Below are 26,981 nucleotides of genomic sequence, written 5' to 3'. Positions count from 1 at the left end.
CTCAGAGGAATGCATCAAGGAGGGGCCATCTTGAGGAGTGTGAGTTCGGAAACCCAGGTCCGGTTGGGCCAGAGAGGTGCAACAAACAAGACCAGCTCCTCGTCCTCTCTGGCTTTGCACAGTGTCTGCGCAATTAGGCTCACTGGGGTAAACACACATTTGCACATGCTCGATGGCCAGCTGTGAGCCAGTGCATCCGTACCAAGGGGGGCCTCAGTCAGGGAATAAAACAGCTGGCAATGTGCGTTCTCGGGGGAAGCAAACAGGTCGACCTGGGCCTCCCCGAAACACACCCATATCAGTTGGACCGAATCGGAGTGGAGCCTCCATTCTCTTTGGGATGCTAGCTGCCGTAAGAGCGCATCGGCTGCACGGTTGAGCTCGCCCGGAATATGAATGGCATGCAGCGAGTTCAGCTGCGTATGACTCCAAAGGAGTAGACGGCGAGCGAGCTGAGACATGCGGTGGGAGCATATACCCCCCATAAGGTTAATATAAGCCACTGTTGCCGTGCTGTCCATCCTGACCAGTACGTGTTTCTGCTCCAGCACTGCCAACAGCTCTAGGCAGTTGATATGCCAATGCAAATGGGGTCCAGACCATGAACCTGCAGCTGCATGCTCATTGCACATGGTCTCCCAGCCTGTGCTGGAGGCATCCGTCAATATGACAACATGCCTGGATACTAGCCCTAGGGGCACAACAGCCCGTAGAAATGCCAGATCCATCCAGGGACTAAGGGTGCAGTGACACAGTGGAGTGACGTGCACCTAGTGTGTAGCTGCGTGCCATGCCCGTCTGGTGACTCAATCATAAAGCCAACGCTGAAGTGGTCTCATATGAAGCAAACCGAGTGATGTGACCACCGCTGTGGATGACATATGCCCCTGGAGCCTCTGAAATAATTTCAGTTGGACCACTATTTTCCTGTCGAGCTCGCTCATACAAGAAAGCATTAGCCTGGAGCGCTCCTCGGAGAGCAGTGCATAATCAATTGATCCCGGGAGGAGGCTAATATCAGCCAGTCGTTGAGATAAATGAGTATGTAGGTACCCGTGAGCCGAAGTGGCGCTAGGGCACCCTCCGCGGGTTTGATGAAAACCCACGGAGACAGACAGAACCCGAAGAGGAGGACTCTGTATTGCCACGCTCGTCCTTTGAACACAAACCGGAGAAATGGGTGGTTGCGTGGAAGGATAGAGACATGAAAATACGCATCCGTTAGGTCTATAGCTGCAAACCAATCCCGACGATGTACGAGTAAGCGTTTCTGCGTTAGCATTCTAAACAGCATCCTGTGTAAATGACAGTTCAATCTGCGCAGATCTAGGGTTGGTCTTAATCCCCTGCTCTTTTTGGGCAAGATGAAATATGGGCTGAAAAAAACAGATTTCATCTCAGCTGGAGGGACATGCTCGATTGCATCCTTCAGCAGCAATATCGTCTTGCAAGACAGGGGCACTCTCGGGATTGACCCTCATAAAATGAACACCCGTGAACTTGTGAGGGTGAATGGCGAACTGTATCAAGTAGCCGAGTTTGACCGTCCATATGAGCCACCGCGACGCACTGGGCAGCGCTAACCAGGCTGGCAGAGCACACGCTAATGACGTCATCGGAGCGATCGCTGACGAGCCAGAGGAGGGGCATGCTCCCGGGAAGCGAGTGCTCACCCCGAGAAGCGGTGCGTGCCAAGGAAGAGCTGAAAATAAGAGAATATCTTAGACCTTCGTCCCTGGATCCTGCGATGAGGCCGGAATGAGAGAAAGGAATCTGAGAGACTGAGGCGAAAGGGCTTGGCGCTGCGAGCCGGAAGGCGGAGCGTCCCAGACTGGCAGTGTTCGGGTTTGCTCATCCGGAGAGAGAGAAAACTGCTCTTTTATTAAAAATTGGGTTGGCCAGCAGCTATGTTTTTATAGTTGTTGTTGACTGACATGGTCCTCTTCCCCCCACCGTGGAAAGAGCAGGTTCCTCTTCTCCGGATGGCCCATCTCAGGGACACTTCAAGGTCCGTTTACCGGACTTAGCGGTGCCCTGGAGCAGGGGCATCGCAGTCCCACGATTTGGTTGTCATAAAAATGCAATCGGTTGCCTTGCAGAGCTCATGCACCATGCCTGAGGAAGAACCGCCCTCTTGCATGGCGGCCAGCTTCTCAGCTTGGTAGCGTTGATAGGTGGCCAGCGTGCAGAATGGATGTGGCCTGGCCTGCAGCAGTGTAGGCTCTGGCTGTGAGAGACTCAGATAACCTGCATGCTTTGGAAGGGAGTTTGGGTGGACCTGTCAAAGTAGATCGGCTTTGCTGGAATCGCCTCATATTCCCTGGCCGTTCCGTCATCGAGGGTGGTGAGAGCGGGAGCGCACGAGGACCGGGCAGAAAAAAGTGCCCTCCATGCCTGCATGAGCTCTCTGTGTACCTCCAGAAAGAAGAGGACGGCGGGTCTGGAAGGCCTCACCTTCTTCTTAACCCCCATGTAACACCCATCTAACCGGTCTGGCTGCAGTTCTGGGGGGCAAGCCATTTCCATTACCACAGCCAAAGCAGCCCGGAATAACACGGCTAACATGTCCGACTCTAAATTCGAAACCTCGCTAACGACCCCTGAGGGTGGCAGGTGGTCTGGATCTCCGTCAGAGCATATCAGCCCACCCTCCGATGTAGTGATGGACATCACGTCCCCGGTGTCATCTACTGAAAGCGCAGCCAACCTGGAGGATGGACCAGTGCTCGTACTAGAAGCAGAAACCGAACGCACTGATGAGGAGCGAGGGGTCCGCGGGCCCGAAGGTGATGGATGAGCGTGGGGGCCTGCCCAAGTGCTAACCCCTTGATGTGGAGCAGCAGGGTTGACTTGCCCTAATACAAGGGCGTGTTGTGATCCCAGTTGCGCAACAGTCAAGCCTTCGCAATGCCGGCAAGAACTGTCCGTGAGCTCGGCCTCAACATGTTGGACCCCTAAACATGTGATGCAATACTCTTGCCTGTCATCCGGGGCGAGGAAACCACCACATCCAGAAATGCCTGGTTGAAACAACATCTTTAAAAAGACACGCTACACGACAGTGTGGTCTCTTAGGGAATTCTGCTCTTTTTGGAAACTCCTCTTTCAGGTCACCAGCGAAACGCCAAGGGGATGGGAAACCCAGCTTGACCGCCACTAAAACGTCTTCCCCCGCACTGGTGAAGGTAAGGCTTTCTTCTAACTTGGAAGTTAGCTTAGCAGAAGGGTTCTTCAGTCTCGTGATCGGGTCTGAATCAACAATTCTAGTGAGCTGACTCCAGCAGCTGACTGATATAGTGTTGATGGCTCATCAGGATCAGCCAAGCTCCGCCAATTTAATTGGCATTTCATTGGCTCGTTTTCTTAATCTTCAGAGTGATTGGTCGACTAACGCACTCACAAAAGTCTGTTTATTACAGATACACATTGGAGTTCCTTTAGGAAGGGGAAGTGCATCTGTCATTGATCTGCTTTAGCGCAAATATAAACACTCCGTTTAATGATTGATGACAAAAAGGTTCTGGAGAGTCCTGGAAAGGCAGAAACAAAAATAATGGATTTTAATGACTATATCATTTAATCCTGGGTTAAAATAAACCCAAATTGTAGGAGGTTTTGTAATTAACAGTGAATAGTGTATTTTTTATCTATTTTAAATTTTAACCTATACACTTTGGTTTGGACTTCATCTGTGGATATTTATTAGGATAATATCAACTATTAAAGGGGTGGTCCAGTAATGTATCAATTTTTAAACTTTGGTTCATGTGTAATGTAGATGTGTGAACATTAACAAATCTCTGAATGTAATACAATCAAAGATCAATGCAAAGAGACATTGGCTTTTACAGAGCCAGCTTAGAAAAGCCTACAGCAAACAATTTTGGGACTACAAAAAATATATATCCGGGATAATGAGATCATAAACCCTTTAGGTTACGTGCATACACCATGCACATACATCCCGTGCAGTGAGGGGGCAGGATCAGAGGTGCTGTAATATTATGGTACAAAAAGCTAAAATGCCGTCCAAACTCTGCTATTTTCACAGAGCTTCTAAAGGACATGACACAAGTACTTACAGTATAATTTTATAATTTTAATTATGGTCCAGAGATTTATAAATAGATATAGCTCTAGCATTTAGCTCTAGCATGGTAGTACCTAGAATAGCAAAGTCGAGTAAAGGAGGTCGAGCCTTCTCATTTATAGCTCCTAAACTCTGGAATAGCCTTCCTGATAACGTCCGAGGCTCAGACACACTCTCTCAGTTCAAAACTAGATTAAAGACCTATCTGTTCAGTAAAGCATACACTTAGTGCACCACTTAGGGGGCTTCCACACAGGTTATGCATCTTGTTGATATACACTGTGAACATCAGCTACGCTAATTATTTTCTTTATTCTCCATTTCCACCTGGGGATACTCTTCCCGAGGCCCTCAGACTATGCAGAGTCACTGATTCGATCCAAGACCAACGACGAGATGATCCCAAGGTTTTTTATATCCTGGACCTGGCCGAATCCTGAGCAGCTACTGTGATGGTTATGGAAGAGTGGAGAACATGAGACTGATTCCTGTGACGCTCCAGAGACAGACGAGTCTTCGCTGAGGCCAGCTTCCAGCCTCCGCCACTGAGACTGCAGCTCTGCACAAGATGTTTGGCCAGCGGAGAAAATAAAATGATCATGCCCAACTGTGCCTGGTTTCTCTCAAGGTTTTTTATTTCTTCACTTCTGCCTTTAGTGAAGTTTTTTTTCCCTCTCCGCTGTCGCCACTGGCTTGCATGGTTCGGGATCTGTAGAGCTGCGCATCGTTGGATTTGCTCTTCAGTATTTGGACTCTCAGTAGTGATTATTAAACCACACTGAACTGAGCTCAACTGAACTGAACTTAAACACTACAAACTGAACTACACTGTTCCTATTTACTATGACCTTTTATGTGAAGCTGCTTTGACACAATCTACATTGTATAAGTGCTATACAAATAAAGGTGAGTTGAATTGAATAATAGAAGAAGCTGTGGATTGTGAGCCACAATCTTTAAGTATTTTTATTTGTTAAAATGTATCTATTACATGCATAGTTTCCAGCATTAACAGTATGTTGTTGCAATAAACAAAGATACAATAGGTAATGCTATTTGACACCATTAATAGCTTAGCTACAAATTCATATTTATCCATCAAACCCCTGTAAACACCCACAATCTTCACCAGCGCTGCAGTGTCTCTATGTAGCTGTTTTCGGTGTGTTAAACATCTCAAATAACGAACTTGCAAAAGATATGTGAACTTTTCATATTATCCAAATATATATGAAAGACACTTCAGATTATATTTTAAAGAGCAGGCATGAGGTTGAGCTGTATCCTCTTCATTTTCTGTCTGATTCAGGCGCAAACTGATATGGCTTACAGTTACACTGACAGTATTTACACAACAGAGGAAATGTGTGTGCTAGTAGGGGTGTGGCACTACGTTAGCTGACTAATCAGAGGCTCTTGAGGGGGGTCTTTCAGGGGAACTAGAAAACATGTTAGTCGTTTTCATGTCAGCAGAACAGCTGTATATAATTGAAGTAAGATATATGAAAAAATAACATGATTTATTGTTTTGCACCTCATGAACACAACCAAGCCTTAAAAATACACTCTGGACCACCCCTTTAAAGTAATAATGATGAAGTAATAATGAAGTGAATGGTTAAATAGCACAAATGTTTAATAAAGAAATTAATAATAAATGTATTAATAACAATTGATTGTAATATTTTAATTTGATGCACACTATTGAAATAAAGAAGTTTCATTGACATTGATGGTTAATTGAAGAATCATTAACATCCACCGTACCTTTCACATTGAAAAAAATGTTCTGTACAGTGAACGTTTTTTTTTTTTTTTTTTTTTTTTTTTTGTTAAAAAAAAGATATATATATGTTTTTAAATTAAAACATTTATTCATTCTATAATTATTTTTAGAGTGTACAATACTCTAAGATAATTATGATTTCCTGATCTCTTAATCTTGTCATTGGCCTGAAATTCCGGATGGATGGACATTCTGGTCTCCATTTTCCTAATGGACTCTTAAAAAACAGAGGCCATGCATGAAGCCATAAAATGTTCTCACCCCTCTAAGAGCCACTTACTGCCTTAAGTGCCATACCTCAAAACCAGTGACTTTCTAATCTGAGAAGAGGGTCTCCAGAAATGTCCAGCAGAGTTAACTCCATCCCTATTCAAACACACTTGGACAAGCTCTAATCAAGGTCTATTGCATTTCAGTGCAATGTTTATGCCCTTCACTCGCTATCTTCCTTTGATGTATGTCGTAGATTACATCACACAAGTGTCCACAACTGGTGGAACATTCAAATGGGTTTAAACATGTAGGAACACGTAGGAACTACACTATTGTGACATCCCTATCTCCTTTGATTCTGAGACATACTGTATAGATGCTGGAGAGTGTCTGGCTGCAGATAGGGTGCATGCAATGTTTTTTTTTAATGAGCTCACCTAACCCCGCCCCTAACCCTACCCCTTACATTGTTGTCATTAGCACTCCATTGAGTCTGCAGTCAGATACTATTGGCTGGAGTGGACAAACAAAACAGAATTGCTCCATCTGTCAAAATCATGGGATAAAGTGTATGTCCGCGTAAGCTTCCCTTGTTTGCTTAATAAAGTGGAAGCACTTCAATTGGGGATTCCCCCAGGGGAACAAGTGAAAGGAAGTTTACAAGTGTGTGTCTAAAAGTGGACTGGAATAGAGCCTAGGTATACTAAAGCATCCTGGTAGGTATGTTAAGGCACGTTGAAGCTAAACTACAGGGACACCGGCCCTCCAGGACTGAGATTGATGACCACTGAACTAGAAGATTATGAATTAAAGCAGATAGAACTTACTTGAAGGCCTTTTAATTTCTGACCATTTTTATTCTGGCAAGTTGTATGGTAAAAGACTGGGAAGCTAACCTTTTCTGTCAAAGAGCAAGCAGTAGGCGGCTAACTTAAAAGACGCCAGTCCAAACATCTGACCAAGAATCAATGCCCAAATAGGAAAGACATGGAATTGGACAGGAATGAACTCAACAACAACAATTGGTTCTCAATGAAAGAATAACTAAAAGTATAGTGAGCAGAAAATATTTAAGCCTATAAAAATTAATACACAACCTCTTAAAATTTAAAAGTCACTTAAAATTGTAGTCTGATTGTGAACAATAACAGAGTCAGTATAAATTGCAAGCAAACATTTTAATTTTTAAAACATTTTTACAAACATTTTAAAATAAGTGATTTTTACAGAAACATAAGGAAAGACCTTTACTGGTGAATGGAATTATTTACAGGCAAAACAATGGATTTCTGTAAAAATATTGTAAGGCGTTTCTTTGCAATGCCTATGAAAGATTACTAATTTCTTTAAATATATAAATTATGTTTTTACATTGTAAGACGCATTATAAGGGATCAGGTTTGACTGCCTATGTGTGAAATACAGTATCATGTCTCCAAAGTAATGCGTATTGTCAGTTCCAGACATAGCTGTCTCTTTTCTAACAAATGGCCATCTGATACTTTCAGGCAAGGCCCGGAAAACACTGCCCACTAAACTAAAGTGCCAGCTGTAGTAGTTAAGAGATTTTATGATGAATGCCACAGCGACAGCCAGTTCTTATTAAAGGATTCTGCTTTGAAGATCCTCTTGGTTTTGCCTCTTCTTCAAATTCACAACAGTTTTGGTGCCATGACTCAGATATAGAGACTGAAAATCTCAACCCAGCATTTAGGGTTTAGCACAGGTGTAAGGTTTATGATACAGAGAGTATCATTTGTTGAAGTTAATTGGTATATATGTTTGATTATGATGTCTGCAAAACACAGTAAATGACACATACATTCTCACTGTTGGTATGTAGTTCATGTACTTCCTTAATTGTAAAGCCGCCTCTGCAGAGAAATCGCATGATAGACACATATACAGTAAATGTAGGGAACAAAATAAAACAAACTCATTAAAGCAGAAGCTTACCGTTTGTTGACTCTGCCTCTGAGAATACCAGTCCTCTGTTTCTCTCTTCTCTAATGAATACAAGAAACAATGTTACCATGTTAATATAATAAAAAAAAAACATTAGCATAACATGCATTTTCTTTTTCTTTAAAGGGCCATGAACCCTAGACTAAAGATTCTGAGATTTTAAAAGATTTGTGTGTCTACATCAATTAACACAACATTAACATCTATTAGCTCTAATTGTTGGGAGTAACTGGCTAATTTTGAGCTTTCCCCTATTGTCATCTTCCGGGAGATTTGAACTGAAAGATGGTGGTTTTTAACTGAAAGATGGTGACCTTTAACATCTAAAATGAGAAGTGAAACCAAAACTAACATGGTTGACCTTTGACACTTACCCACAATTCTATATGATTTCATGGGTCTTATATATTTGCCTATTAGAATGATGCATCCAAGGATCACAATTACAATAAAGCAGATGAGAATTCCAGAGATGGACAGAAGTATTTTTCTTTTGAACACTGTAATGATTAAAGAAATGAACACATTAAGATAAAACTAAATAAACATTTCTTTCTAAAACTGTATGAATAATGCATTTCTCTAAAAGATTACATTTACAGCATACTTTTATCTACAAACATAATAACTAAAGATTTTTAAAAAAAGTTCACCTAATAATCAAAATAATGTCATCATTTTCTTAGCTTTCACTTGTTTAATAACTGTATAAGTTGAACAAAACAGAAATTATTTGAACAATATATATATATCCGTGATGGTCTGGGCTGCAATATCATGGCATTCCCTGGGCCATGAGCTACTGAACCATTCTGGAGGACTATGTGCACCCAATGATTCAAACATTGTATCCTAATAGCGATGCCAGGTATTAGGATGATAATACACGAATACAAACAGCAAGACTGGTGATAGAGTGGTTTGATGAACATAAAAGTGAAGAACATCTCCCATGGCTTGCACAGTCACCAGTTATTTTTGAGCCCATTTAGGATGTTTTGAAGGAGCAAGTCAGGAAACGTTTTCATCACCAGCATCACGCAGAGGACTGGCCACTATTCTGCAAGAAGAATGGCTCAAAATGCCTCTGGCCACTGTGCAGGACTGGTATCTGTAATTCCCAAGACGAACTGATGCTGTGTTGGCCGCAAAAGGAGGCCCTACACCAGGGGTGCTCAACCATGTTCTTGGAGATCTACCTTCCTGCATAGTTCATCTCCAACCCTGATCAATCAAACCTAAACCAATTAATTAGAACCTAAACAGCATTTGATAATTACAGGCACACTGAAAAAAATTATTCAAAGATGATTCCTTGGATTTACTCATTTTTTTACGTTAAGTGGTTGTAAACAATTTATTTGGGCTGAATTTAAACAAACAAATTAAGTTGAACATTGCTCAATTTAATTTGTTTGTTTAAATTCAACACAAATAAATTGTTTGCAACAGTTTTGCATGCAACACTTTTTTCAGTGCAGGTGTGTTTGATATGGGTTGCAACTGAAATCTGCAGGAAGACAGATCTCCAGGAACAGGGTTGGTCACCCCTGCCCAACACCATACTTATGAATTATTGTTGTTTAAAACCAGGCATTTCAGTTTCATTGTCCCACCACTGTATATATACATAAAATTTTCAGGAAAAAAAAGTGTAGTAAGGTATGTTGTGTTTTAAAAACATTGTGCTTTAATTTACAATTTAAACTTTAGTATCTTTAGCTTGGTTAAATATACTAAAGTTTAAACTGTAATCTGATGCCCTTCCAGCCACAACCTAGCACTAAGAGTACCCTAACTTGTGAAACTTCAGTGCTGGGAAAGACCCAGACACTCTCTCATTCACACGACACAAAACATTCATACACTACAGCCAATTTAGTATATCCAATTCACCTATACCGCATCCTTTATTTATTTTTTTTTGCATACATCATTAATAAAGTTACACTGATGTGAGAATTAATAATTAATAAACCCAATACTCACTTAAATTATTGGCTACATAACCCTCACTTGTAGCAGAGAAAAGTGGTATCTCTGTCCTAACTCCTTTGCATTTGAATTCACATTTAATTGTTTCTTTGGTTCCTTTCACGGTCAGTGTTTCTGATGAAGCATTGAGCATCTTTTCATTCTTATACCAGGTGTAGTTCCACTGTCTGCTATCTGAGATGTTACACCTGAGGGTTATTTCACCCTTCATGATATCACTCAGATCAGTTTCCAGAGTCAGCACGGCAACTGGAAGAGCTTACAGCAAAGTGATACAGTATGTTATTTCATAAATATATGAAAAACATTACATATTTTACATATTGTGCCTTTTTGTCTTGATTTTGTCTTTCAGTTGATGTTTCAAGTCTTTTGCAAGGTCCTCAATTCTTTCAATCACAGTATTTCTTTGGTTGACTTTAATGCAACTTACCATGAACTGTCAATGATTTTGTTTTGCTTTTTCCAGTTTTCACCATCCTGCCCTTCAGCTCAGCTTGACACTCATAGTCCTCATTATGGTTAGACTGAACTGCGAATGTGAGAGTGTCTCCTTTTATGTTTGTTTCTTCACTGGATACAATTTCTATTGTGCTCCTGAACCACAAGTAGATCCAGTTTTCTGATGTATCTTGAAGCACACACTGCATAGACACTTTCTCACCAGGAAACACCTCTGTCCATTCAGATTGAATGTGTGGTTCAGGTCGTTCTAAAGACAAAGATGAGTACAATAACCAAACTCTAACATGATTGTGGTCAGAGAGATAATGGAGAGCCTGAATATGAATTTTAATTTTCTTGACCAGTTACAAGTTTTTGGTAAATGTGAACTGCCAAATACATTTTTGTTGATTCTAGTTTTCTTTCTAGGAACTATAATTGTATAATTTAGAGCATTTACCATTTTTAAAGCATTTGCTGACAACCGAAAAGAGATCTTGACTTGAAGAGACTATATACACTGCATGTAGAGGCAGTGCCCACTCTTACCTATATACAGATCTTGAGAGAGACTATATGCAGATTGTGATCTTGAAGAGACTATATATACACAAGACATTGCACTTCTGAAAAAGTCACAGTTAAACAGTTGCACATTTCAGACCACTTCAACACTACTTTCGACTTACTGTCTCCCACAACCACCCTCCCAACCAATCTCTTTAAGACGTAATCTACACTCTTTGTATTCCACATGCTCCTCCTCCACTGTTTCATCCTCTCTTCCCTCACACATTCAGTTCTCACTTCTTGATGGTAAAAGTGCAACAGTAATGTTCAGGATGAGCCTTGATGAGATCTGTCCTCTTTCCACCAGGCCATTGCGCTCTTCTGCTGATTTAGCCTCCATTTTATACAAGAATAGAGAAAACACTCAGATTAGCAGTCTGTTTCTAAACATGTCCATTTTAATTCCCCATCAAACAACAGCCTCAAGAAAATTCACTCTCCTCCTTCACACTCCTTGTGGAGGAAAAAAGGATCCAAACTTCTCTTTGCCTATCCCACAACCTGTCAGGCTTAAAATATTGTCATTTCCCTGAGAATGCACAACATTAACTCACTGAACACCTTTGGATTGCCAAAGTATGTTCTAATTCACTCATTCTGCTTTTACCTCACCAATTTTAATTCCCCCTATTGTGCTTTTGTCTGCTGCCTTTGCTACAGTAAATCACCAGATTCTAATGCCCACCCTCTCCTCAATGGGAATCACTGGAATTCCACAGCTATTTGGAGTCCTACCTCACCGGCAGATCATTCAGAGTTCCCTGAAGAGGAGGGCACTGGGATACCTCAGTTTATGGTCCCCTACTATATTCTATTTACACCACATCCCTGGGAACCATCATCCAATCCCATGGTTTCTCTTATCATACTGTCAAACTGACAGGAAGATATCTCAGCTTGGATGAGAGACCACCTACTGCTTAATCTGGCCAAAACTGAACTTCTCATTTTCCCTGCAACTCCACACATTCAACATAATTTTTCAATCCAGCTGGGATCATCCAGGATTATCCCATGTAATTTGGTAACGAAACTTGGAGTGATCCTGGAGCTGTCCTTCAAAGAGCACATTGCGAACACAGCTTGATCATGCAGGTTTGCACTTTTCAACATCAGAAAAATCAAACCCTTCTTAACAGTTCATGCAACACAATGTTTAGTCCAAGCTGTTGTCATTTCAATGCTCAACTACTTTAATGCTCTTCTAGCTGCACTCTTGCACCCATAAACCTCTACAAATGATCCAGAATGCTGCAGCTAATCTGGCTTTCAATGAGTTCAACTAACACCTCTCTTTACCTATCTGCATTGGTTACTGGTTGAAGTTCAAGTTCATTCAAATCCTTGATACTTGCTTACAGGACAGCCACTGGCACTGCCCACTCTTACGTCCACATGCTCCTCAAGGTCTACATCCTTCCAGGAGCTTCTGATCAGTGAGTGAGCAGCGCATTGTGGTACCATCGCAAAAGGCTATACAGTAAGTCACTCTCCAAAACCTTTACATTCAATTTCACGCTGGTGGAATGATCACACATGGACTGCGTATTCACTGGTATCATTCAAACGACAACTACAAACACATCATTTTCTAGATTACCTGAACTCCTGTGAATAAAACAAAGACCTCGTCTCTCCCCCATCTCACCACAACAACCCCAAAATATATATACACAAGATGAATCTTTCATTGAGTGGAATATTTTACCTCTCGCAAAGAAGACCCCCAAACTTTCCCAATCAGCATTATGCTATTTTTTTGTCAGGTTAAGTCTAAATGGTTTTGTCACCCTCCACACTTTTTGTCAGTGCAATCTCCACTCACCGTCTTTTTGTTTATCATTCTTTTAACATGTACAAACATTTCATCTAAAATCTGACCTAATTTTAAGTTTGTTATCCGCTGGTTGCCATATTGGTGGCCATAAATGAAGCCAGAGAGACTGGAATGGCAAAATGATAAGTCCAGATGTATAATGACAAAACTGAAAAGTGTTTGTCAAGACCAGTCTTGTCCTAGTTTTGAACCAGAATGAACCATATATTTTTAATGTGTAACTATCTTGATTATAGGGCGTCACAGTGGTGCAGTGGTTTGCACAATCGCCTCACAGCAAGAGGGTCACTGGTTCAAGCCCCGGCTGGGTCAGTTGACATTTCTGTGATTGCATGTTCTCCTCATGATCGTGTGGGTTTCCTCCAGGTGCTCCGATTTCCCCCACAGTCCAAAAACGTGTGGTATAGGTGAATTGGGTAAGCTAAATTGTCTGCAGTGTATGTGTGGGAATGAGTGTGTATGGATGTTGTGATGGGTTGCAGCTGGAAGGGCATCTGCTGCGTAAAACATATGCTGGATAAGTTGGTGGTTCATTCCACTGTGGTGACCCCAGATTAATAAAGGGACTAACCAAAAAGAAAATGAATGAACTTTCTTGATTCTGTCTTTTTGGCAGACTCGCAACGTTGTATACAATGCATTTCTTGGGTACTTGACTGAAGTATCATGGCTATACAGTGTAAATTATTTTGCACAGTAGAAATTACCATAAAGAGGTAAAGTTTCGACTCACTTTGAACTTGCACTTGTAGAGTCTCGCTGTTCACTGAGTAGTTTCCTCTCTTTGCTTTGCAGAGATAGCCACCAGTGTCAGAGACAGATTCCAAGTTGATAGTGCAGGCTGGATTTTTGTTTATTTGTTCAGTTTGCTAAGATTCTTTGACTTTATACCAGCTGTACTCCCAACCAACACCAGACATGTCACAGTCAAGCTGAATTTTCTCACCAGCGTAGAAGGGTTTAAACCACTCATGTTTTTCTAAGCGTGGTTTAGGCATCACACCTACAAGTTACAGGGCAGAAATAAATAGTTATCTTGTTTAGTCTCATAGAATATACAGCAGATATGACTCACAGCTATTATTGTTTAAGTTTGTGGTTTTGGTGTCACATCTAAGCATCTCTGAGACAGAATTCAAAATAGTTGACTTCTATTCATGATAAAAAAGCATTGAGCAGCATGTGCTTATTATTGTCTGACACTAAATAATCTACAGTGTGCTGCTAATATTGCCTGGCCATTAAAAGCTTTAGTGAAGATTAGACAATGAACTGTAAATGCTATTTACAAGCTGTCTGCCATACCAATATGCAGGATTCAGCAGATGTACCCGAAAAAAGTAATCTTTCCTTTACACATTTGTTCTTGTTCTGTGAACATTTGTACTTGTAATTTTCTAAATCTTTTCTTGCTCGTTTCTCAATCCTAGTATATCCAATCAGCTTTACTTGCCATCAACACGAAGCTGCATGTTTTCACTTTCTGCTGTAGTCACTGGTGTTCTCGTCAGATGTTTTCCTTTGCAGCTGTACACTCCTGAATGACCAATGCTTGCTGAGCTGATTGAGAGTGTGTTTCCAGATAAAGAAATGCTTTCATCATTAGGAAGCTGAACTGCATCTCTGAGCCATTCATAGCCCCATTCATTTGATTCTCCATCAACTGAACACTTCAGGGTCACTTTTTCAGTTTGGTAAAAGGATTTCCATTCAGACTCTATTGACAATTTTGGTTGAGGTGGTTCTGCACATATAAACAGAAGAACAATAAAACAAAACTTGACATTTTTTGACTTAATGTCTAACTGTATGAAAATATTCACCTTACCTCTTATGACCAGATTTATAAACTCTGTAGATGAAAATTGGACCCCTCTTGTTTTTACTTGACAACTGTATGACCCATTGTCAGAGTATACAGCACTTGAGATTGTGTAAACAGGGTTTTTGAGGTCACTGTTTACTTGCACCTTTTTGTCACCTGAATCTTTCTGCCACAGATATTCCCATTGAAACATTTGCTCTTGAATGCTGCAGTGAAGTTTGACTTGTTCCCCTGTGTATAACTCTGGATATGCTGGATCTTGCTTGAGAATGATTGTTGGCTGTGATGCTTTATAACCATATAAAAAACAAGAATATTGTGTTATTAAATTGAACGATTATGAAAAGAATTTTGTATTACAACTTTTGAAATTTTTTTATCTCAAATAACTGTATTTCAGTGTTACATTATTATATTTACCATACATGTTGCTTATAGCTAAAACTATTTTTCTATAACAAAACTCACCATGAACTGTTAATGATTGTGTTTTGCTTTTTGCAGTTTTCACCATCCTGCCCTTCAGCTCAGCTTGACACTCATACTCTCCATAATGATTGGACTGAACTGAGAGTGTGAGATTGTTTCCTTTTATGCTTGTTACATTATTGTGGACAAGTTCTACTGAGCCCCTGAACCACAAGTAGATCCAGTTTTCTGATGTATCTTGAAGCACACATTGCATAGACACTTTCTCACCAGGAAACGCTTCTATCCATTCAGATTGGATGTGTGGTAGAGGCAGCTCTAATGGGAACAAGAGAAACACAAAAATCAAACTGTAAGGTCCGCTGGATTTGATCTGATGCATGTACAAATAGGAATTGTTGCACTAAAAATGTAAATATATATATATATATATATATATATATATATATATATATATATATATATATATATATATATATATATATATATATATATATATATATATATATTAGTTAGAAATTTCGTCTTCAACAAGTTCTTGGATTAGAATAGTGTGGGTCGTATGTGAAAAAACTGAGATTTGGTACAGACTCCATTCTTCACAAATCACAGAAATCTCATTTAAACACAAATTATCATATATTTCTGTACATATTTTCAGATGGTCTATTAACACAGATTAAGCATTACCTGATGCATTTTTGGACATAATTACCCCATATCCTCATCTAAAATTTATGTAATCTTTATTTATATTTACAAATTATGGCAGCAGTTTTTTTTTCTGTAACTTGACTGAGATATTGGAGCCTCAGTGAATGGACAATGGAAAAAAAAAATCTATAGTAGAAATGAGCATACAGAGGAAAATTATGAACTCACGTTGAATTTGCATTTGTAGTGTCTCACTCTCCACTGATAAATTTCCTCTTTTTGCTTTGCAGAGATATCCACCAGTGTCAGAGAGAGACGCTGAGTTGATATTGAAGGTTGGCTTTGCACCTTTAATCTCTGTTTCAATTGATTCTTTAATTCTATACCATTTGTATTCCCAAAAAACACCAATCCTTTCACAACTGATCTGGATTTTCTCCCCAGTGTAGAATGGCTTAAACCACTTACGTTTTTTGATTTGGGGTTTTGGTATCACGCCTAAGAATCACAGTGGCAGATTTAACTAACGAAGAAACATTTTATTACAGTTTTGAAACTTTTTTATTTCTATCAAACACAGATAATTATATTTGCAGAAGAATCTTTACTTGCCATAAATACGAAGTTGCACATTTTTGCTTTGAGATGTAGGCACTTCCATTCTCGTCAGATGTTTTCCTTTGCAGGTGTAGACTCCTGAATGACCCAATTTTGCTGAGCTGATTGAAAGTGTGTTTCTTGATAAGTAAATGTCTTCAGCCTTTGGAAGCTGCACTCCATCTCTGAACCATTCATAGGTCCATCTATTTGAATCTTGATCAACTGAACACTTTAGAGTCACTTTTTCAGTTTGATAAAATGATTTCCATTTTGACTCTATTGACAGTTTTGGTGGAAGTATTTCTGCAGATACACAATATAACAGCTGAAATTGGGGACTGTTTCAAGAAAAACGGGATACTGAACTAAGGGCTAAACTGAGACTATCAAAAACTATGATTGGGCTATATAGCCCACCTTGTCCCAGTGTAATGCTGTTACTGCTACACAGTTACAGTATGGTCATTTGCATTGTTTTTGTCAGTGATTTCCGGACACAGGTATTGCTGGTGAAAATGTGAAGGGTTGTAAGAAGATTTGATAGACCAGAGAGGATACTATAGAAAGGTCCTAGCTTTAAAGGGGTGGTCCACAGTGTATTTTAAGGTTTGGTTGTATTTTTAAGATGCAATGTGTGCTCATGCTTCACTTGTGGAAAATCACGCTTTTTTTCATATATCTTACTTAGATTTTATACAGCTACTCAGCTAACATAAAAACCACTGTCATATTTCCTAGTTCCTCTGAATGGCAAGCCCTCAAGTGGCTCTGATTGGTCACCTAACATAATGTGCTTCGATTCATGGATCGGCTCCACATCACCACGTCACTCCCCTACAAGCATTCACATTTGCACTTTGTAAACAAAGAAGCTGTTAGCAGCGTTAGCTGCCTGAATCAGACAGAAAAATGAAAAGCACACAGCTGAACCTCATGCCTGTTCTCTAAAATAAAATCTGACAAGTGTCTTACACATATATTCGGAATAAGCATGTATGAAATATGAAACATCCTCATCTTTTTTGAGTTTGTTATTTGAGATGTTGAACACACAAAGTGTCCACATAGAGAAACACTGCATGCGCTGCTGAAGATTGTTTACAGCGGTATGACTGATAAATATTAATTCACAGCTAAATTGTTAGTGGTGCTAAACAGCATTTCCCATTGATTACATCCTTGTTTACATCCTCGCTACAACATACCATTAACACTTGAAACTGTGGATGTAGTTGATAAATTTTAACAAATAAAATACTTACAGGTTGTGGCTCACAATCCACAGTTTTGGCGGTTGGAGGACTTTTTAGCCGAATCCAGCACTGAACTGGGAGAGATTCTGGCAGCTATCCTTTGTCAAATGCTAGCTATATATTTTTTATAATTCTCTGGAACATAATTAAAATTAAACTGTAAGCACTTCTGTCTTTGTGTTGTGTCCTTTGGAAGCCCTAATACAGAAACAAAATAGGCTATGTGGAAATAGCAGCATGTGGATGACATTTTATCTTTCTCTGATATAAAATTACAGCACCTCTGACAATGCCCTTTCACTGTGCAGGGTGTGTGCGCATGGGGAATGCTCCTAACTGGAAGCCCCTGTGATCTCACTAGCCCTGATGCATTTTTTTGTAATCCCAGACTTTGTTTGCTGTAGGCTTTGCATTGAACTTATTATATTTATTATTGCATTGATTTTACATTCAGAGATGTTGTTTATGTTCACAGAGCTAAATTACACATCAAATAAAGTTTAAAATATGATATTGTAGTGGACCACCCCTTTAAAATCTTACTGTATTGGTTTGGAAACCATGGCAATTTCAGTTAGGACCAGATTTAGGACAATAGCTATTATGGCCTGTTGTTACTTAATGATATGGTTCGGTACACTATGGTTGGCATTTATGCCCATTTCTACTCACTAATAAGCAAACACTACCTTAGCACTTCAGAATGGTGCCTAAAGAGTGGATCCAAACTGCTACTGGTTTACAAAGAATCGTCACCAGTGCATACAACAAGGCAGGCAAGCGGTAACACAGGAAGCATGAAAAAACAAATGAGCAAAATAGTATTTCAGTTACCTAAAATAAAAATAATAAAAGTCACAACTTTTAATTATTATCAAGACCTTTGGACTTGGACCTTTGGAGGAATGAAGATATTAAATAGTAGAAAGACCCTGAAGACGTTACTTTTCTATGACAAAATACATAAGAAATTACAGTCAGCCACACAATATATTGCAGTTAGCACAGGAACTGCTAGCACCATTACAGAGACCCATAAAGCATCACAGAGAGTTATAGTGCAAGAGACTAATGACCAAAAAAATTTTTTGCATAGGTGATTTGCAAAGTGATTATAACTTCTATCATAAAAATGTCACAACATGGTTTGTCTGAAACCTCACTGGTTTTGTTTAGCTTTTTTGTTTAAGCAAAACAACATTAGCAGTTAAGTTAAAGCTCTGCTCTCACTGTGTACTTTCAGCCATCCCCATGGCTGAAAGCCATCCCCATAGAAAACGGCCGGTTAGCTAGAAAACGGCCGGTTAGCTCAGTTGGCTGGAGTGTGGTGCTAATAACGCCAAGGTCGCGGGTTCGATACCTGTACTGGCCAAATTTTGCATCCTGTACATATATTCATTTATTGTAAATCTGTTCATAGCTAATACAACCTGTATATAATGTTGATAGTACATCCATCTGTAAATATTACCATAGTTTTTCTATAACTGCACTTTATAACTTATACCTGTATCCTGCACTTGCTGCTATTGCACTGCTGGTTAGACCTAAACTGCATTTCGTTGCCTTGTACTTGTACATGTGTAATGACAATAAAGTTGAATCTAATCTAATCTAATATGTCAGGTCGTCTGAGACTTCAAAGATTCCTGTAATCCTAGGCTAAAATCTGTGGTCTTTGATGGTTGGTTTGATTATGAAACGAGGAGGTGGAGAGAATAAATAACTACGGCAGCTAACAAGGATAACTCTGGAGACAGGTGATAAATGGAAACCAAACTGAACAGAAATGAACACGAGCAAAATGGACTGTTACATAAAATTATGCTCTTAAACTTGAAAGATGGGCTTGGACTTGTAAACTGGATCTAGGAAATGAATAATCCTAAATACATCGTTTCATTAAAATACATTGGTCAGAAAGACAACAAGAGTGCATATAATAAAATAAAAACCACCTGTGGTACAAAAATTGATCTTACTGTCAATGTTGTCTTGAGATGCCCCCCTCACACAGATTGCTGCTGTAATTTAAAGCAAAGATTTAGGGATTGTGTTGATGGCAGGTTCACAACTACACAGTATTTAACTATTTGCAATGGTTTTTGTTGAATTCATAATATAATTAATATGTCAATTATGGGATCCTACCTGTCAAGAGGATAATTTTAAGCGCTTCCATTTGTACTGCAATCAAAGCTCAACCTTCAACGAACAAAGCTATTGCGTGATTTCTCTGAAAAGCATCCTGTTGTAACCGCTTTCTATACCTGACAGGAAATCATGACATTGTGTCTACATTAATTTCAACTACAAAGCCAAGTAGATATTTGGTTTAAGTGATTGTTTACATTTTTAACGACCATTTTTATGATATGTATATATTTTAAATAAGTGAACATTGTGTGTTATCCATGCATTGTATGTTTGGTGTATGTATGCAGTTTATTAAAAAAAATGTGTTGAAATGGTTAAAATATCTTTTGAAAAAAGCAGTCATTTTCCAGCCATGCATTTAAAAAAAATGTTGGTATGCAAAACAAGACAAAGCTAATTTTATACTATTTTATTATTATTACGTTCTATTTTGTTTTGGTTTCGGTTTGAAGCTGTTGTGGATGTGGTTCATGCACAATTTAATAAATGTTGTTATAAAAAGTATTACATGGACCTTCTTTTTCCTCCAACTTTCTCTTGCTAAGAGCCCTTTTAGATTTTGACAGTAGGGCAAAAGAAACCTCACATAAAAATCTGAGCATCCATTTCTAGCTATAGAAATATATTTAAATATCACTCTTAAACTTGTTTGTCTGAATTTAAATGCTTAAGCTTTTCAATTTTTGCATTGCTGCTCAGTGCAAATGCCTTGACATGCTCACTTTTATTCACCTGGTGTCAGTGTAAAGTATGTATGTACAACAACTATGACAACACACACATTCTTATAACATTCCGGTGAGGGTGAAGGTTTAACTGACCTCCAAAAATCCAAAGCTTTATTTGTTTGGTCTTTTTAATTTGTTAGTCAAATTGTCAAATTGCATTTGATGCAGTGAAACGTTGCTTTTCATTGGCAACAGTTCTGAAGACTCCATCGGCTAGGAAAACGATTTAAGATTATGGTAGATGCCAGTAAAGAAGGAGCTGGTGCAGTATTAGTTTAGGCTTATTTTTTGTTTATTGTATAACGGAAACTTTGTTTCCTGCTTAAGGGGGAGGGTGTCACAGCCGCTACGCTGCCACTTGTCTGTCGTGTCTGTCTGTTTTGCTCCCGCTACAGATACACTACAGCATTGTGGGGCATAATAAGGGTGGATGGGGAACAGCTGAGTTGAGGTGTGCGCTCTTATATCAGCGCCCTGGTCCTGTTTGCTGGAGTTCAGTGATTTCTCGATTATGTTGATTGGAGACCAGCAGCGTGTTGGCAAGACGTTTTGCCTTATGTTTGGTCACTGGGGGTTTAAAATAAACTTTTTGTAACATGACTTTTGGCTTCCCCTTTCTTTTTTCTTGTTTCACCTCGAGGGTGTAACAGTGATCAGTAAAAGAACCACTTATTACAAAGACAACTTCAAAGTGAGCCAGATGAATATTTTTTTAGAATCATCCTGCCAAAAAAAGTTTGTCTATATTCCAATTTTGCAAGTTTTGACAGAGTTGTTGAACCGTGATGACATCTAGTATAAAATCCTGCAGGAAACTGCTGACCAATCTGGCCAAATTAAAACATACAGAGATGAACTGAATTGCAAAGAGGATTCTTTTCTGTCATCAGAGAACTTTGCAATTGGGATTTATATACATATAGATGATTATGAGGTTTGTAACCCACTTGGAACATCAGGAGAGAAGCATAAGGTATGTGCAGTGTATTGGGTAATACCAAACTTACCAACACAACAAAAGTTTTAAATATACAGTCAATATATCTGGCTTGTCTGTGTAATAGCAATGATGTAAAGAATTATAGTTATCAATTCATTTTCAAATACTGATTAGAGACATTCAAGTTCTTGAAGAGGATGGATGTTATATATATATATACAGTATATATATATATATATATATATATATATATATATATATATATATATATATATATATATATATAAAGTGTCAAGGGCTCTGGGTTGTATGCTTCAGTGATCAATTTGGGGGTCCATCTGCTAGCTGGCTTCCAAGAAAGTTTTAATGTTGACAAATTCTGCAGATTTTGCCTAGCTAGTTGCAAGGATATCGAAAAGGAGATTGATAAGGATATTGGCATGAGGTCAGAGAGGTGTTTTCACTGATGAATGATTAAAACTTACAACCAGACTCACTGATTTCCCTGGATGGAGTAAAGGCAGGCTGTATTCTTTAGAAACTAAATTATTTCCATACAGTTCAAGGCTTTCCTCCAGATTTTATGCATGACCTTTTTGAAGGCATTGTACCAAGAGCGTTATGTCTTTGTATAATATACCTGATTTTCAAAAGATGACCTTAATGTTTGCTTTCAAGATTACTGATAAAACTAACAGACCTCAACAAATTTCAAAGACATTTGTGTCAAAACTTTTAAATGGTGAAAACTGCCACAGAAACTAGATTCTGTTACGGCTACTGCAAATGATAATTGGTCATTGAGTACGAGGAGGAGACAAAGCTTGTCAATTCTTACTACATCTGAAAGATATTGTTGAGCTCCTTGCTACTAAACAATTTTATAAGAAGATATTGTGCTATATGGAGTGCAAAATCTCAGATCAGAGGTGCTTGATGAAAGAGTATTTCCCAAATCTCCACACTCTCCCCAAGCATCACTTCTTTTAAAACTATGATGAAATTATTCGTCGAATTGGGCCATAGATTTTGGACTATTTAATTTGAGGCAAAACACAACTACTTTAAGAGTGTTGTACGTTATAGTAAACGATTCAAGAATGTCTTGCTTACACAGGCCAAAAGTCACTAGCTTGCTTTGCCTTACTACCTTGATTTCTCAAGTGTTTTCAAATAGGATCTGGAAAGTAGGACACGTTGTTGTCATTTCACCATACATACTTGAACATGCAGTAAAGGTCAGGCCATTAAGCATAATTATGGAAACATAATACTGTATTACATTCATGCATGCACCTATGGTACCAAGCACCAAGAGGGAACAGCTCTGGCAAAGTTGTTAAAATTACAATTGTGAACACCAAGGCATAGTTTATCCTCAAACTCTTCAAAGCTTTGTACATAGAACATTTGTGAAGTTATGAGTTGATGAGTAATTACACTTCTGAACTGCAGGTTGTGGAACCCCAAGAGCTTAATAATAAATTAGGGATGATAAAAGGTAGTTTTTAGGCATTTACAATAAAAGATCTAATCATCACTCAATGTAAGTACATCTTATTTCTCTTTCCCAAATTGCAAAGATATCGTGGAATTTTCTACTCCTGAAACAAAATGCTATTTCTCGTTATCGTCTTCCCACAAAACATTTAACAAATTTTAAATTGATCCTGTTCCAGAGTCTGTTGATGACTTTAATATTAACTTAAAAACATTTGACATTCAATATGAACATAGAGTTCCATGATTTCTGTAACCTCACATGTGTAGCTGACCTGCTTAAAAACGAGGTGACACTGAAGGTTCTTTTCACCCTCTCCTGATGTATAGTCAGACTCTGAAAAAGATTTATTTTATTTACTAAACCTATATGAAGACACATTTAATTGGGTGAGTGGAGGGCCCTATGAATCTGCCATTATATATCTTTGAAAACAGGTGATAGGTTAAGGCAAAAGGGTCATAAAAGAGTACGAGAGGGGACTTGGGGATGCATTGAGAACTATCTGTGTCAGAAAGGCATGAAATGTATACAACATATGTTGAAACTGTCATGTATATTTGAAAAGACACATACTGTTTGGGAGAGAAGAGTCCAGTTTAGATGTTTGAAACATAGATACTAGTCATGATTACCAAATGTGAACTGTATGTGGAAAAACAGTGATAATTATATTAGATCTGTACATTATAAGGGCTTTTTATCTGAGATTTATTAGAGGCTTCAGCTCTATTGCAGAACCCCTCTCTGCCCTCACCAAGAAGATTTCCAAGTCATTTGTGTGGACTGAGATGGCCAATAAGGCCTTTAACAGACTGAAGAGTCCCTTCACATCTGCCCCAATTTTAGCTCTTCCGGATCCAGAGCTTCCTTTTGTAGTGGAAGTTGATGCTTCTGACATAGGCATAGGAGTAAGACTGACAACAAGTTTCACCCATGTGCTTCTCTTTCTCACAGGCTTACACCAGCACAGAGGAATTATGACATTGGGAACCATGAACTTTTGGCAGTCAAGGTGACATTAGAAGAATGGAGACACTGGTTGAAGGGGGCCAGACTTCTATTGCTCACAAGAACCTCACCTACATTAGAGAGGCTAAGAGGTTAAACTCCAGGCAAGCTCGCTGGGCCCTTTTCTTTAACTGTTTTTACTCTCTCTTATCGCCCAGGCTCAAAGAATGCAAAGCCAGATGCACTGTCAAGGCAGTTTGGGTCACTAGAGAGTGAGACCACACCAGAACTCATTATACCTACCTCGAGAGTGGTTGGCGCAATCCAGTGGGGAATTGAAGAGACGGTCAGGAGAGCACAGCCACAGACAGTGCCAGGTAATAGCCCTTCAGGGCGTCCCTTTGTACCTAACCATCTACACTCTGAAGTATTGCAGTGGGCTCATGCTTCCCTCCAATCGGGTCACCCTGGGACTACTAGAACCCACAAGCTCACAAGGATGTCCGAGACTTTATATACTTTATATATTTAAATACTCTGTATTTATGCACAAAACAAGGAACCAAGAACCCGACCTCAAGGCCTGCTGCACCCAATGCCTATTCCTAAACATCCATGGACGCATATATCGTTGGACTTCGTTCCAGGCTTACCAGAGTCCAAAGGTAATACAGTAAATCTGGTGGTGGTGGACAGATTTTCCAAGGCATGTCATTTACTCCCTTTGCCCAAACTCCCAACAGCAAGTCAGACAGCAGAGCTTCTCATGCAGAATGTGTTTAGGATCCATGGCTTTCCACACAACATGGTCTCCGACTGGGGGCCACAGTTCACGTCCAGGTTCTGGAAGGCATTTGGCTGGCTCATTGGATCCTCCATTAGTCTCTCATCTGGCTTTCACCCCCAATCCAATGGTCAGACAGAGAGGGTAAACCAAGAGATTGAAAGGTCTTTGAGATGCTTGGTTTCAGACAATCAAACCACTTGGAGCTCCCGGTTGGTCTGGGCTGAATTTTCACATAACACCCTTTACCACTCTTCTTTGGGAATGTCTCCTTTTGAGTGCCAGTATGGTATCCCCCCTCCCCCTTATGTTTCCAGGACAGGAAGCAGAAGTAACTGTCCCAGCTGCTACACAACTGGTCCGCCTATGCAGACGATCATGGCAGAGAGCTCGAGTAGCCTTAAAGCAAGCCTTAAAAGCAACCCAACAACAGCAGAGACAGGCAAATAAGCGCCGAAGGCCAGGGCCCACACTTCGGCCAGGTCAGAGAGTGTGGCTTTCAACCAGGGATCTTACTCTTCGGGTAGAGTCTTGCAAGCTGGCCCCATGCTATATTGTTCCATTTAAGATCCTCAGAAAGATAAATCCTGTATCCTACTGGCTACTCCTGCCCAGGTCCATGAGGATTCACCCCACCTTTCATGTTTCTAAATTAAAACCTGTTGTATGTTCCTCTCTCTCCCTAGCCAGCAAGCCCATACCAAAGCCTCGGATCATAGAGGGTAGACCGGCTTACACGGTACGCAGGCTTCTGGATTCTCGGCTGGTCCATGGGAAGGTGCAATACCTTGTTGACTGGGAGGGCTATGGCCCAGAGGAGCGGTCATTGGTGCCGGCTAAGGATATACTGGACCCAGTGCTGATCACTGACTTTAATCATGCCCAAAGAAGTTCTAGAGGAACGTCAGGAGCCATTCTTAGAGGAGAGGCTCCTGTAAGAATTCATTAAGCGGTATTCCCCCTCCTAACCAGAAGGAGGTGCTCCTGTCTTCTCGCGCAACAGGATCCCATTTCTATGCTTCCTCCCGAACAGTGGATGGCACCACTTACTCACCATCTGCTGTGTGCCACCACTTAAGCTTGATTAACAACATCTGTGTTTTGCCCTATATAAGTGTGTTACAAGCTACTGTGTTCAGTCTTGAACCATTACTACCTGGTGTTCTCCAGATTGTCTAGAGAAGCTAAGTGACACTTTACTGTTGTGCCTTTTTTGACCATCGTGTCTTATTTGATTTACTTGTTCACTGGAAGCTCGGCTTCAGTCATTTCTGTTGTACTTTGCATTCTATTTTTTAAGTAAATATCATTTGTTTATTTTTTCTGAAATCAAAGCCTCAAGTTCCCTTATTAATCTTCTGCTCTTGGGTTCATCTGTAAAGGAGTTTTCTTAGCAGGGAAAAGCCCCAGCTTTGTGTCCAAGAGACCCGGGTTCAATCCTCACCTAAACTGACACCTTACACATAGTGGCTATTCTAAAGTGCACTCAATCAATCACACAACACTCAACAGCTAGAGAAAACCCACAGTGTGCTAAATTAATTTCCACATTTGACCCCAAGATAGGATCTACAGCGGAATCCGATCAGAATAAAATATTATTTATTTAAAGTAACATTTTGTACACATGCCAGAAATTAAAATACTTTGTTTTATTACCAACAGACAACTTGCAAAGTGTTAAACTATCACAGGGTCTGATTAAATGTAAACTCTAATATGTCTGAGAGATTTTTAACCAGCAAAGCACAAACTATAGTACACATTTTGGTGCACTCAGTACTCCCAATTTACTCACTTGTTTACATTCACTCCTTCAAGTGGACTATGTTGGCTTGTTAATGTAGGTAAAAGTGGATGAGGATATATGGGTGATTTCAGACACAGCATGGGTCAGAGCACATGACATGAGAAGAGGAACATAAAAGACTAACACTACACCAAATTCCTCTGGTCCAGTCCAATGGTAATGCCAACAAAAATCTATGGAAATTTTGTAATGGATCACAGACAGAAGGGGTTTATGGGGATCTAATAAAATGACAATAAATAAAATATTATAAATTTAAATAAACACTGGCCATGTGTGTATCATATTTTAAAATGGCCACTTAATATACATGAGATGAGTGAAAAATCTGAGACCCCAGAGACCCAAAATCCTTAAAAAAAAAAAAACTGTGTCTCCTGATTGGGTGAGCCATAGATCACTAATGTGTGCTCTTGCCTTTAATTGGATGGAGTAAATTTATGAGGCTC

General features: G+C 39.7%; 1 protein-coding gene and 1 non-coding gene across 3 annotated transcripts; one reads left to right on the top strand and one right to left on the bottom strand.

The window, feature by feature from the left end:
* Positions 1–7,347: 7,347 nt before the first annotated feature.
* Positions 7,348–19,888, bottom strand: LOC130217310 (basement membrane-specific heparan sulfate proteoglycan core protein). 2 transcript variants are annotated; one of them, XM_056449397.1, is made up of 13 exons: positions 19,813–19,888; positions 19,644–19,685; positions 16,421–16,711; positions 16,037–16,306; positions 15,194–15,472; positions 14,729–15,013; positions 14,354–14,644; positions 13,634–13,903; positions 10,483–10,761; positions 10,044–10,307; positions 8,429–8,554; positions 8,046–8,095; positions 7,348–7,963 (listed from the first exon to the last, which is right to left on the bottom strand). In XM_056449397.1, the coding sequence occupies exons 1-8, from the start codon at positions 19,841–19,843 to the stop codon at positions 13,770–13,772; spliced, it is 1,623 nt and encodes a 540-aa protein (XP_056305372.1). In that variant the 5' UTR covers positions 19,844–19,888; the 3' UTR covers positions 7,348–7,963; positions 8,046–8,095; positions 8,429–8,554; positions 10,044–10,307; positions 10,483–10,761; positions 13,634–13,769. The 2 variants fall into 2 exon arrangements, with proteins under 2 accessions (XP_056305372.1, XP_056305373.1); XM_056449398.1 differs by lacking the exon at positions 8,429–8,554.
* trnai-aau (transfer RNA isoleucine (anticodon AAU)) lies at positions 18,960–19,033 on the top strand. Its single transcript has one exon. It is a non-coding gene; the product is annotated as a tRNA-Ile (tRNA).
* Positions 19,889–26,981: the final 7,093 nt, after the last annotated feature.

This window comes from Danio aesculapii, chromosome 23 (genome assembly GCF_903798145.1).
Source record: "Danio aesculapii chromosome 23, fDanAes4.1, whole genome shotgun sequence".
Taxonomy (NCBI): domain Eukaryota; kingdom Metazoa; phylum Chordata; class Actinopteri; order Cypriniformes; family Danionidae; genus Danio; species Danio aesculapii.
This window is presented reverse-complemented; position numbering and strand designations above follow the sequence as displayed.